The following is a 14,329-nucleotide window of genomic DNA, read 5'->3' as shown; positions in this document are numbered from 1 at the left end:
TGAGACTTTACCATTGTTTTTGTGGATCGCACATGCAGAGTATCTAATGGTCCAGGATGATGACCCTTCCAGCTCTAGGATTCTATGAAAATAGACCTTTTGCTTTGTGATGCTTCTGATGTTCGGTTTTGTCCTTTACAAAACCTAGGGCAACGAGTAACCCTGTGTGCTAAAACCAATAACCAGGACACCATGGTGGAATATAATAATCCAAAGTCAGTTTTTAAAAAATAAACAAGACAATCAGACTCTTGTTAAAATAGACACATTTTAAAGATTTCTCAGTTTTTAAGAGCGATCAGCAGTATACAGTTTACTATTTCAATGGGTTACAAGAATGCAATAACTTTCCAAACAAAGCATTTGGGAATGTTGTTTGCAATCAAAATAACGATCCATCTGCCTTCACTAAAAGAGACATTAAGTTACTCTTATTTACAAGACAGTGTGTGGAAAAAACATTTTTAAGTTAGTACAGGTTTTACAGTGTTTTGCTCTGCAAGAAGAAGCACAACCAAGGTTCAACCGTGAGATTCTTGCCAAGGTTTGTACAGAAGAAGCTTCGGAAACATGTCAAGACCATTCTTCAACACTAATTTTAAAAACACAAAAGTAAACATACCAAAGCCCCTTCCACACAGCTGTATAAAATCCACATTGAACTGGATTATATCACAGCATGGACTCATATAATCCAGTCCAAAGCAGATACAGTAGAGTCTCGCTTATCCAACCTTCTGGATTATCCAACACAGTTTGCCTCCTGCCCGGATCCACAGCTGTTTCTCTAGGCAGCAAGAACAGAACTTTTTAGAGATTTAATTTCCAAAAATGTTGTTCATTTTACGCAATTCTGTCTTTATTCGTAGTCAATTTGTTCGTAGCCAATGTTTCTTCGTCAATGTTTTCAATACATTGCAATGTTTTCATGCTAAATTCGTAAATACAGTAATTACTACACAATGTTACTGTGTATGTCGATTTCTTGTAAAACATGATTTTTTGGTGCTTAATTTGTAAAATCTTAATGTCATTTGACATTTAATAGGCTTTTTCTTAGTCCCTCCTTATTATCCAACGTTTTCGCTTATCCAACATTCTGCCAGCCCGTACAATAATAATAATAATAATAATAATAATAATTATTATTATTATTATTATTATTATTATATTAATAATACTGGATTTCGTTTTACTACTTTAGCATTACTATCCAGCATATCTTATTTTGTTTGCTGTATCATAATAAAATAATAGTGATGATGATGATGATGATGATGATCACTCCCACACAGCTGGATCATCAAGTGCCTGGACGCCATCGGGATTAGTAAAAACGTTGGCAAATAATAATGATGTTTATTTGTATCCCGCCACCATCTCCCCCGGAGGGGACTCACAGAAATATCAAATACAAAACAATAACAATATACAATATACATCAATAAACTAACATGCACCAATTGTAATATTTGCACATTAACCAAAAAGAATAAAAACACACTTATTAATTGTTGGATAAGTGAGACTCTATTGTGGATTATCTGCTTTGATATTCTGGGTTATATGGCTATGTGGAAAGGCCCAAGAAGTATTTCCTTCAGTTCTGAACTAGATTAAATTCTATCTTGTTCACACATGACATGACAACAGATCTGGGTCTGCAGCTGACTATATACTTGTAAAAAGACCTGTAATTAATCCTGGCTTCTCACCAAAATGGATCTGTATGATTTTTTGGTTCACGCATGTGTACGCCCCTTGATTTTTCAACACTTGACAAAAATTACATCAAAGGAGATAGGAAGTTGTCTGTGCTTTCAGGCTTACGACAGCCAAATCCAACCTAAAGATCACTCGTGGTACAGTAGAGTCTCACTTATCCAAGCTAAATGGGCCGGCAGAAGTTTGGATAAGCGAATATCTTGGATAATAAGGAGAGATTAAGGAAAAGCCTATTAAACATCAAATTAGGTTATGGTTTTACAAATTAAGCACCAAAACATCATGTTGTACAACACATTTGACAGAAAAAGTAGTTCAATATGCAGTAATGTTATGTTGTAATTACTGTATTTATGAATTTAGCACCAAAATATCATGATATATTGAAAACATTGACTACAAAAATGGCTTGGATTATCCAGAGGCTTGGATAAGCGAGACTTGGATAAGTGAGACTGTACTGTACTTCAGTCTTCAATAGAAGAGCTAACATGTGCGAACTACATCCTTTCCAAAAGACAATGTTCACAGTACTGTCTTTTTGGATAATAAGTATAAGCCACCTTGACAGAAACATTTGAAAAGGCCGTGAGTGAAGCAGCTCTAAAATAATACTAAGTGCCCTACAATTAAAGGACAAGTCAACTAGTGCAAAACAAATGTATAGGTGCTCGAATTAAGCCTGGCTTTGATCCACTTTTAGTCTGCATTTGGAGAACTACAACTATGATGCTGAGCTTAGCATAGTCGGCTATATTGATAAGATGCAGAAAATCCCGCCGATTGAAAGGTCGGCAGTTCAAGCCCAGGTCGGGGTGAGCACCCACCGTCAGCCCCAGCTCCCTGCCCATCTAGCAGATTGCAAAAAAAATGTGAGTAGGTTGGCAGTTCAAGCCCGGGTTGGGGTGAGCACCTGCCATCAGCCCCAGCTCCCTGCCCATCTAGCAGATTGAAAACAGAAGTGTGAGTAGGTTGGCAGTTCAAGCCCAGGTTGGGGTGAGCACCCACCGTCAGCCCCAGCTCCCTGCCCATCTAGCAGATTGAAAACAGAAATGTGAGTAGGTTGGCAGTTCAAGCCCAGGTTGGGGTGAGCACCCACCGTCAGCCCCAGCTCCCTGCCCATCTAGCAGATTGAAAACAGAAATGTGAGTAGGTTGATAGTTCAAGCCCGGGTTGGGGTGAGCACCTGCCATCAGCCCCAGCTCCCTGCCCATCTAGCAGATTGAAAACAGAAATGTGAGTAGGTTGGCAGTTCAAGCCCAGGTCGGGGTGAGCACCTGCCATCAGCCCCAGCTCCCTGCCCATCTAGCAGATTGAAAACAGAAACGTGAGTAGATAAATAGGTGCCGCTTTAAAGCAGGGAGGTGATAAAAGGTGCCCAAAAGGACATGCCAGTGGTTAAAGCGGGAGGATGTCTAAGGATGACAAAACTCTTCGGCATGGAAGATGGAGCAACAACACCCCTCTTTTCGTGGTCAGAGTCAAGCAGAGCCTTCAGATGCTGGAAATGGAAAAGATAGGGAAAGCCTTTACCTCTGTTTATGTATTGTCTGTCTATGTTAATTGTATAACGGCATTGCATGTTTGCCGTAAATGTGTTCTGTAATCCGCCCTGAGTCCCCTCGGGGAGATAGAGCAGAATATAAATAAAGTATATTATTAATATGAAGATCAGAACACCATAGCTTCCAGAAGACTGATCACTCCTGGAAAGAGAAGGCTATACCCATATCCACTTAAGGGCTTGCTTCTTGGATTGGTGGAGTCCCAGCAGTAGTGAGAATCCCTCCATTTAGCACTACTATAGATTATTCTGGGAAATTAAATCCAGAGATTGGACATTTTCAAAAAAGAGATCTAAAAGTCAGAGGAGTGATGGAAGGCTCAGACAGTCACATATTCCCCTTCAGCATTTCACAGACGGAAAAGCTGCAGCAGTTTGCTTTTGCATGAGCTTACTGGGAAGGGAAGGAATCTATTGTTGTGACTCAGCTGGAACCTCAGATTGACTCTGATGAGGATGATGGGATTCAGGTTCAAAATCAGGTACAAAATGTCCCTGTTGTAGAAGATGAGGAACAGAGAGTGCAAGTTCATTTTCCCACAGCAAGGAATGATGTTGATGATACTGAAACTAGCCAGGTGCACATTGACTTGGAAAAGGAGGACAGTTCTCAGTCTGATAACGAGGCTCAGCAAACTAACGAGCAGGCTGACCTTGATGAAACGGGCTCCTTGGATCGAGCTGACCGTTTGGAATTCAGGGTTTGGAGGAGTGTGAGAATCGCAAACAAGAGGGAGGTTAGAGGCCAGAGAAATGCTTTCATGCTTTCAAGCCGGAAACGAAAGGAGAAGCCGGAAACGAAAGGAGAAGCCTTTGCCTTTGTTTGTGTCTCATTGTATATGGTTGTAAAGGCATTAAATGTTTGCTGATGTATGTAAATGCTGACTCCCCGAGGGTAGGTCAGAATATTAGACATGTCCAAAAAATCGTTTTGAATCGTATATCGGAATTATTTCGGATTGTTCTCGCTTTTTGATACGCATTCCGAGACATTGTCTCACAGCGCAACCAGCAATGTAATTCGAACCATTGTTGGCCCATTCTCTAATTGTCTCTTAATGTTTCATTAATTTCCCCCCCCCCCAATTTTTTTAAATATATTTTTTAAAATATTTTAAAAAATTTTTTGTTTCTGCAACCTACCTTGAATGGGAGCTTAGAGCAGCCTAACATTGCCACACCCCAGCCAATCAGAAGCTTCCACGATGGACACAAAGGTGGGGGCTAACGTCCTCTGCGTCCACATGGAAGATTGCCATACAAGCCTGGTGTGTAGCGATAGCGCATGTGCGTCCGCCATTTTAGAAACATTTAGAATCATTATGAATTTTCGGAAATATCCGAAATTTTTGGGTGAAAAAAATCGGAAATACTTTCTATATCGAAGCGCCGGCGCCCCCTACTTTAGAAACGAGAATTGAAACATTTTTTTCATCGATCGGACATGCCTACAGAATATAAATAAAGAGTCTTCTCCTTCTTCTCCTTCCCCTCCCCCTTCCTCTTCTTCTTCTCCTTCTTCTTCCTCCTCCTCCTCCTCTTCTTCTTCTTATGGTGGCAGGAGAATTCTGGGAGCTAGTTTCCAGAAAAGTAACTTTTTCTCAGCTCTGTCCATCGGAAGAGGAAAAATAACCCTGGCACTGCAAGATCCTATCGACTGCACAGATTAAGCCATTTGGCCACCATTCCTGCCTGAGAGAAAGCCTGGGGTTGCTGCTCTTTCGGAGAGCTCATCTAAGCCAACTCTGGAACCAAGCCTGTCCCGTGTGCCTTGTGTGAGTGACAGTTCTGGCACAAGACGTTTTGCTGACTTCAGTGAAGGACGAGACAATGCCTCCCTCTTTCATAGACATGACATTATATACACATGATAATATGGAGGCAGAGTCCTTCACTTTACTTGGCCAGTAGTCTTCATAACAAGCATAGTGCCAACATCTTATGGCCAATTCCCTGTCCTTCTCTCATTCCGCCCACTAGTAGAGCTGTCTTTCATTAGTTCTGTGTGGTTGGCTGCCAGGCGGGCTCTTGGTAGAACTTCACTCGACCCTGGCAGCTGGCTTACTATTTTCCAGACAGGTTTTAGAAATCTGTAATGTAGCTTGCTTTCGCACAACTCCTCTCAGACCGATTTGGGAGGCAGATTAGAACATGTGGGCGGCATACAGCCCCAAGGCACTTAGAATATGGATTCGGATCTGAAGAATTACCAGATCTCCTTCCCATTTTTAAAAGGAAGGAATGAATGAATGTCATCAAGCCATTCACACCCTGTTTCCATCTCATGTTTGAGATCAGCTTGGTCTCTGTTTGTCGGGAATCACCCTGGACTACTCAAGTCTAAATGTAGTCAGATAGATGATAAGAGTTAGATTGAGGGAATCCTTCCCTGTTTCCAAAGCATACCCAGATAGGCTTTACTGTGTTTCACTCTATCCTGTTTATGTCACATCCCTTACTTTGAAGTTAGTAGAAATGTGAATCTTTAGGGACACTAACTTCTCATTAGTCAGAATGTCTTTTATGGCCCCAATAAACTGGACCATTTTGGTTCATTCCTCTCCCTTTGTTCTTCTAGCTAACAAGCAGCATCTTTCTGTCTCTCCTGGCAAGATGTAACTATTTAGATGTTTGTTATTTTTCCTTTCTTATTTTCCTTAGAAACCAGTTTAGAGTAGACTAGACAGCTCCCAAGCCTTTCTATCTACAATGGAGTTCTTTTTTAAATACTTTTTGAACTTTTACTGAGACTCTGCAATCGATTGCCATCCTAAGCTGAAAGGTTTCTCTTTTCTCACCCTGTGTTAGTAACTTGCATTTGAAAGCTTTTGCTACTCTGCTGCATTTTGGTGGAATCTCCCCCAGAGAGGGTTGAATTGAGTCTAACCGCTCAGAGATTACCATAACACTGTTGAGGAGGAGATGGATAAACACATGACCTTAGATGTTTGAGGTCTCTCTCAGCAAACTCTTTAAAAAAGTCATTTTAGATTTCAGGAACGTCCCAACCCCAGAGCAGGCACTCTTGTGCAAGGATGGCCATACCACCACATGGTCGAATCAGGAGAAATTGATATTGGGAAATAGTTGTCACAGCTGGACACTCTTGGCTAATCTAGAACATCTGTCCCTTCAAAGGATCGTCCAGATCGGGCCCGGGCTGTGGCTCAGACGGGAGAGCAAGCCAGTGCAATTAACTGCAATGAATCACTCTGACCAGGAACTCATGAGTTCGAGGCCCGCTCGGAGCCTATGTTTGTCTTGTCTTTGTTCTATGTTAAAAGGCATTGAATGTTTGCCTTATATGTGTAATGTGATCCGCCCTGAGTCCCCTTCGGGGTGAGAAAGAAGGGCGGAATATAAATGCTGTAAATAAAATAAATAAAAATAAAAGAAGGGCAGAAAGAGAGAGGCACACCCTTGGCCTCACTACAGCTTGCCTTTCAGAAAGCCTCTGCCTTTCAATCCCCTGGATGGTCTCTCACAACCACCAGCAGGGTTCAAAATAATAAAAAAAGATGCTGAAACATTTAGCAAAATGTTCTATTCTGTTAGTGGGGAGGCACAGCAAGACCACGGCCCCTGCTCTTTGAAGACACTGGCCTAGCAGGATAGCAGAAAGGGTGCTCTCTGACAACGTCAACTAAGTGGTGCAGTATGAAAAGCACCTTCCTCTCAAGGAGCACTTCTCCTATACAGAGTCACCAGATCCTTTGGTGCTCCTTTCTGGTGCTTGGTGGGATCCTTTTTCATTTCTCCTAAATCTCTGACCTCTTGCAGGACCTGCGTGGCTTGCCGGAGCTGTGCCGCCGCTGCATTGAGCAACGTCTCTGCGTTGAGCGGCGGTCTGTTGTCCTCCTGGGCCTGCTCGAGTCCCCGCTGTAGGACCTTCTGCAGGAGCTTCTCGGTTCTCTCCTGTTCGCACGCCACTTTCTTCTTCATGTGAGCCACGTGGAGGTCGGCCCACTGGGGATCCCGCCCCGTGGTTGGTTCCGACAGGAGGTCCACCAGGGAGGCACAACGAGGCTTAGACATCACAGCACTTCCCACCACTCCTGCGATGGGAACCGGGTCTTTAGAAGGCAAGCTTAGACACTTATTTGCTCCAAGTTCTGATGAAGACTCTTGCAGCGTTTGAGAAGGGAGATGCTCCTCTCCGTTGTGAAAAACAGACTCTGTTGTTCTATCACCATCAAAACCATTCACTGGTGGTTTGGCATCTCCAGCTTGGTGGTGGTCACCTCCGGATGTATCTTCCTCTGGGCTGCTCCAAGAACAACTCACACTGTCTTGAGGCCCCTCTAACAAAATCTTAGGTGGTGGTCTTGGAGGTTGGGCTCCTTCTTTGTCTACCTCTAGGAGATCTTCTTTGCTACCATCTGTTGATGGATTTCCAAGCTGTTCAGAGGAAGGACTGTCCCATGAAACCTTCAGCTTATCAGACAAGACCTTCAAGGGAACAAGTGGAGGTTTGGGAGCCTCCATTGGGACAACTTTGGATTCTTCAGCATCTTCACCTGTAACAGCAACATGCTTCTCTTCTTCCTCTCTCTCCTTTTCTTTTCCCTTTACAGAGTCCATATTTTCAGTAACTTCTTTATGAGGCTTCACGGGAGGCACTGGGGGCTTCTTGGATCCGGTTTTGGACATTTCAATATCATCTTCCACCTCCTTTTCCTCTTCCACAGAATCCGTATCTTCATTTGCAGCTATTTCTTTAAGAAGCTTGGCTGGAGGCATAAGTGGTTTCTTAAATCTACCTTTAGATTCTTCAGCATCTTCAGCAATATCGTCATCCTCCTCCTTCTCTACTCCCACAGAGTTAATATTTTCACTGGATGCTCCCGCTTCCTTCGGAGGCTTAGCAGGAGGCATTGGGGGTTTCTTCAACTCCAAATCTTCTAGGGTAGAATTGGGATTGGAATCCTCCGTAGGAAGGATCGGCACACTTGTCGGCGGCATGGGTGGATTCAATGTCTCCTTTGCGAGAGGAATAGCATCCGGATCCCCTGTCACCAAGGTGATATTTGGAGGACCACTATCGGGCACATCCAGGTCAAGCCTCAGTATTCCATCTGACATTGCATTGGCAACCTAGACAGCAAGAAAGCAACAAAGAGATCTATGCTCAGATACACGTAGTAATTGCACAATTGGTTCTTTGAAAGCTGAATGGCCTCCCGGGGTTTGTACTTTCCAACTCTCATGATTCCATAATAATAAGCCATGGCAGTTCAGGTTGAACCAAACCGCATTCATTCTACAGCAGTGGTTCCCAAACTTATTTGGCCTATTTATTTATTTATTTACAGCATTTATATTCCGCCCTTCTCACCCCGAAGGGGACACAGGGCGGATCACATTACACATATAGGCAAACATTCAATGCCTTTTAACATAGAACAAAGACAAGACAAACATAGGCTCCGAGCGGGCCTCGAACTCATGACCTCCTGGTCAGAGTGATTCATTGCAGCTGGTTGCAGCTGGCTTGCTCTCCCGCCTGCGCCACAAACCGGGCCTACCGCCCCCTTTCCAGAAAAAAATATTACCCAGCGCCCCCTGGAAAGATGGGCGTGGCTTAGAGAGGTGGGCGTAGCTCCTGCTCAAGAGGGCGGGGCTTACCTCTCCCCTAGTCCAAGATGCAGGGCTGGGAGGGGGAGGTGGGCGGGGTCACAAATGGCCAGGACTGGGATGGGCGGAGTTACGAGCTCTGAGGCAGGGCTGAGCTTCTATCCCTGTCCTGCGGCACCTGCCAGGACACAGGGGGCGGGGCTAGGGGAGGGGGCGGGGCCTCTTCCCAAGTACCTGATGGGGCTGAACCTCTATACCCCGCCCCCGTGTTCTAACAAGCTCCTCAGGAGAGGTATAGAGGCACAGCCCTGTCTTGCGCTCTTGGGAAGAGGCCCCGCCCCCACCCCTAGCCCCGCCCTTTAGTCCTAAAAGGCCTCTCAGGAGAGATATAGAGGCTCAGCCCTGTCTTGCGCTCTTAGGAAGAAGCCCCGCCCACACCCCTAGCCCCGCCCTTTAGTAATAAAAGGCCTCTCAGGAGAGATGTAGAGGCTCAGCCCTGTCTTGCGCTCTTAGGAAGAAGCCCCGCCCACACCCCTAGCCCCGCCCTTTAGTAATAAAAGGCCTCTCAGGAGAGATGTAGAGGCTCAGCCCAGTCTTTTGCTCTTAGGAAGAGGCCCCGCCCACACCCCTAGCCCCGCCCTTTAGTCCTAAAAGGCCTCTCAGGAGAGATATAGAGGCTCAGCCCTGTCTTGCGCTCTTAGGAAGAGGCCCCGCCCACACCCCTAGCCCCGCCCTTTAGTAATAAAAGGCCTCTCAGGAGAGATGTAGAGGCACAGCCCTGTCTTGCGCTCTTGGGAAGAGGCCCCGCCCACACCCCTAGCCCTGCCCTTTAGTCCTAAAAGGCCTCTCAGGAGAGGTATAGAGGCTCAGCCCTGTCTTGCGCTCTTAGGAAGAGGCCCCGCCCACACCCCTAGCCCCGCCCTTTAGTAATAAAAGGCCTCTGAGGAGAGATATAGAGGCTCAGCCCTGTCTTGCACTCTTAGGAAGAGGCCCCGCCCACACCCCTAGCCCCGCCCTTTAGTCCTAAAAGGCCTCTCAGGAGAGGTATAGAGGCTCAGCCCTGTCTTGCACTCTTGGGAAGAGGCCCCGCCCACACCCCTAGCCCCGCCCTTTAGTCCTAAAAGGCCTCTCAGGAGAGATGTAGAGGCACAGCCCTGTCTTGCGCTCTTGGGAAGAGGCCCTGCCCACACCCCTAGCCCTGCCCTTTAGTCCTAAAAGGCCTCTCAGGAGAGGTATAGAGGCTCAGCCCTGTCTTGCGCTCTTGGGAAGAGGCCCCGCCCACACCCCTAGCCCTGCCCTTTAGCCCTGAAATGCCTCTCAGGAGAAGTATAGAAGCTCAGCCCTGTCTCGGGTTCTTGGAAGGAGGCCCCGCCCCCTTCCCTAGCTCCGCCCTCTGTGTCCCAACAAGCACCTCAGGAGAGTTGAAGTCCAAAACACCTGGAGGGCCAAAGTTTGCCCATCCCTGATCTAGATTATATGGCAGTGTAGATCCATCCCAAATCCAATCAATGAATAATCAAACCTAGAAAAGTCAAATCCCTGAATATGGAGGACTGATCGTATTTACATTCAGATGATCAAATGTACAAAGCTGTGTTCAGGGTGGTTTCTAAATCTCATTCTTACCTCCTTTAGATGGCTTCTGGTTGGCGGCCGGCGGCCATGTGCTTGCTTGGCTCTCCCTCGCGTCACATGCTCCAGGGACAGACTTTCGTCAACTTTCACCTTCATGCGAGAAAAGACAGACAGACATCAGTTTCTTGGATCATGAAGCCTAAGGAAAGGTCAGCTTTCCAAATCAGAGATTTGTGCACCCTTCTGGACACCCGTTGGTACAATACAAAGATTCACTACTCTGTAAAAAGCAATTAGGTTTATACAAGGGTTGAATGAAAAGTAATGCCTCCACCTTCGTAACTCCTCAACAGATGGCAGTCCTGGTATCTGACAGGTCCTGGCTTCTTCAGTAGACTCTCCTCTACAGTTCCATTTGGTGGAAAGCCTTAGCATTGAACGGTTGTGTTGTTAAAGTGCGAAGTATGGAACCCTGCGCAGACAGTCAGTCCATGGGACTTAAACAACGTGCAATCATTGAATTATTGACAGCAGAAGGTGTCTCCCAAACAACTGCAAGACCAAAAGGTGGGAACCACTGCTTAAGCACAATGTGAGTTTGGAGTTGGGTTAGCATTGGAGGAAATTACCATGTAAAGTTGTTCACCTTAAGAGAAGTCAAAGCCAGAACTGGCTTCTCCAAACCGGTGCCCCTGCAGATGCCTTAGACTACAACTCCCATTATCCCCATGCAACAGAGGTCTAGTATACTATACTAATATTATGATATATTGTATATACATATAATATTGATAATAATATTATATTGTAATACAATATACTTACAATAATATACTATTATAATTGTATATTTATATTACACTAGCTGTGCCCAGCCACGCGTTGATGTGGCGAAGTATGGTGGGATGGGAAATAAAGTATTGAGGAATTGGTGGTAGTTAAGGTAAAGGTTTCCCCCTGACATTAAGTCCATTATAAGTGGGTTATATAGCTGCGTGGAAGGGCCTTGAGTCTACACTGCTATATAATCCAGTTCAAATCAAATAATCTGTATTGTATAGGCAGTGTGGAAGAGGCCTAAGTGAGGCCTAACTCGGCCTGTCCCCTGGGCTGAGTGGGTTGCTGGGAGACCAAGTGGGTGGAGCTTAGCCTTCTAACTGGCAGCAATTGGATAAAAACAATTATTCCTCTCCCTCTAATTAGGACTTTATATTTCTTTGCTTTTTGTTGTATGGACGCAGAGGCATGGATGAGGGGTTGTGCTGCCAAGTTTAGTGTTTCTGGGATGTGTAGTTTTGTTGTTTTGTCTTAGGCCGAAATTTCATTACTCTTTTATATATATAGATGTAATATTACTAATAATATTGCAATATAGTTGTATAATACAATATAATAAAATATAATGCTTATATAGTGCTTATATTGTGCTATACTAATAATATAATATATTGTATGTATATATACAGTAGAGTTCTGGTTAACCGACTTCCGGTTAACCGACACTCCATAATAATAATAATAATAATAATAATAATAATAATAATAATAATAATAAAAACTTTATTTATACCCCCGCCACCATCTCCCCAACATGCCAGGCCTCTTGGGAGGCGCCCATGCACGTTGCTAGGTAGATAGCAAGCTACCTAGCAACGCGCACGGGCGCTTCCCTAAGCCGAGTGCTCACCGCCCCGCCCCTTGGGAGGAGCCTGTGTGTGTTGCTAGGTAGCTTGCTATCTACCTAGCAACACGCATGGGCACCTCCCAAGGGGCGAACACTCGGCTTAGGAAAGCGCCCGTGCGTGTTGCTAGGTAGATATCAAGCTTTCTAGCAACGCGCACAGGATGCTTTGTATCTATACATGGTTTTACATGGTTTTACTGTATGTATAAGTGTGTATGTTTTGTATGTTTCACATGTTTTGATATGGTCAAAATTGACTAATCAATAAAGAGTTGTTGTTGTTGTAATATTTACCATTTGACACTGCACTTTACCTCATCAAAGACCCTGTTTTTGCCTCGGTTGATGCCTTCGTTGAGGGCTTTCATCCAGGACTCCTTTTCTTCCCCATTTAATGCCTGAAATTTGATATCCTGAACCTGAAAGGAAGGAGAGGAGAATGGATTTTATTCAAACACTGTGATACAGCTTTAAAAAAAAAATAATAAAATAAACTGGTGCCCAAGTCTGGTGTCCTGAAGGAGCAACGTTTTCTTCCCAAATGGATTTCAGGGTTCACAGAATGTAGATGAGACAATATTGTTTTCTCTGGATGGTTTCAAATACAGCATTCTAATTGTCTCACGTGAAATTTGATTTGATGTATACCTTCTGTTAAGATCAAGATCCTTAACATATAGAGGCACTTTAGGCAAGGTGAAAAGATAATCAAATGAGTTTACTGAAAACAAGAAGAACAAAGAGCTAACCCCACTCGGAACTATTGTAAGATAGTTGAAAACAATACATTACAATAGGAGATTTTGCTGGTTGCAGTCATCTCTCTGGAATCCTTGAAAGTCTTTTGCCTCTGATGTAAAGTGATGGATTATAAGATGGTGTTTATAATCTGCCTTGATCTTCTATTTTGTGAAGCTTGGCTGACCAAATGCTTCTGTTGTCACTGGGAATGATGGTACAGTAGAGTTCCAGTTATCCCAGGAGTGGGATGGGTGGAGTTACGAGCTCTGAGGCAGGGCTCTCAAGGCAAGAGACAAATTGGTCCAAATTGATAGATTATATGCATAGAGAAAATATCGTACACTTGTAAAATATGGTAAGAAATTATCCTAGGCCTCAAAATATGTTCAGAAATTTGGCTGAAAAATGTGTAGAAAATGCTTCGGGGTGCAGAGGATCTGGAAGGATAATTTAATGTTGTTTGGGGTATGGTATTGGGTTTTGTTTGTTTGTTTGTTTTTTCTTCTCAGTTTCTTCAATTCAATCTGTTTCTAAATTTATTTCATTGTGCTCATACGTTTTCTGTATTCTTAAAAGCATAAAAAAAAGCTCTGAGGCAGGGCTGAGCTTCTATCCCTGTCCTGCGACACATGCCAGGACACAGGAGGCGGAGCTAGAGGAGGGGGCGGGGCCTCTTCCCAAATGCCTGACGGGAATGAACCTCTATACCAGGGGTCCCCAAACTAAGGCCCGGGGGCCGGATGCGGCCCTCCAAGGCCCTTTACCTGGCCCCCACCTTCAGTTTTATAATATAATATTTTTATGTCAGTTTTATAATATAATATATTTGTGTATTTGTTTGTTTGTCTTGCATGCGAAAGACCTATGGTCTAAGCATTAAATAAATTTGGATTTGGAATAATATAATATATAGTATATACATATAACATTGATAAAATATTATAATGTTATACAATATAATACTAATAAGAATACCATAAAATAATATTAATTATATGTTATATATTACATATAATATTACAGTATAGTGGTATAGTTCAATATCTATATATATAAAAGAGTGATGGCATCACGGCAATTCACAAAACAACAAAAGTACAGGCCCCCCAACCTCAAAATTTGACAACACAACCCATCATCCACGCCTCAAGGTTGATACAACAAAAAGAAAAGAAAAATAAAGTCCTAATTAGAGGGAGAGCAATAATTTTTTTTATCCAATGGCTGCCAGTTTACAGGGCTAATCTCTGCCCACTTGGTTGCCTAGCAACCAAGGGACAGCCAGGTTTCAGTTAGGGGACAGGCACAGTTAGGCCTCACTTAGGCTTCTTCCACAGATTATCTAATTTGCACTGTTATATGGATTATATGGCAGTGTAGACTCAAGGCCCTTCCACACAGCTATATAACCCATTTATAATCTTATATTATCTGCTTTGCACTGGATTATCTTGACTCCACACTGC

General features: G+C 43.9%; 1 protein-coding gene across 1 annotated transcript in view; it reads right to left on the bottom strand.

Moving 5' to 3' along the window:
• Positions 1-249: 249 nt before the first annotated feature.
• The window catches only part of plekho2 (pleckstrin homology domain containing O2), a 61,296-nt gene continuing 47,216 nt past the window's right edge, over positions 250-14,329 (bottom strand). The window contains exons 4-6 of the mRNA XM_062963038.1: positions 12,437-12,541; positions 10,490-10,588; positions 250-8,383 (exon numbers count right to left, since the gene is read on the bottom strand). Of these exons, the coding sequence (XP_062819108.1) occupies positions 6,965-8,383; positions 10,490-10,588; positions 12,437-12,541 (1,623 nt within the window). The 3' untranslated portion in view covers positions 250-6,964. The remainder of the gene's footprint in view (positions 8,384-10,489; positions 10,589-12,436; positions 12,542-14,329) is intronic.

Source organism: Anolis carolinensis, unplaced genomic scaffold (genome assembly GCF_035594765.1).
Source record: "Anolis carolinensis isolate JA03-04 unplaced genomic scaffold, rAnoCar3.1.pri scaffold_11, whole genome shotgun sequence".
Lineage (NCBI taxonomy): Eukaryota > Metazoa > Chordata > Lepidosauria > Squamata > Dactyloidae > Anolis > Anolis carolinensis.
Note: the sequence above shows the minus strand (reverse complement) of the source record. Positions and strands in the feature narration are given on the sequence as shown.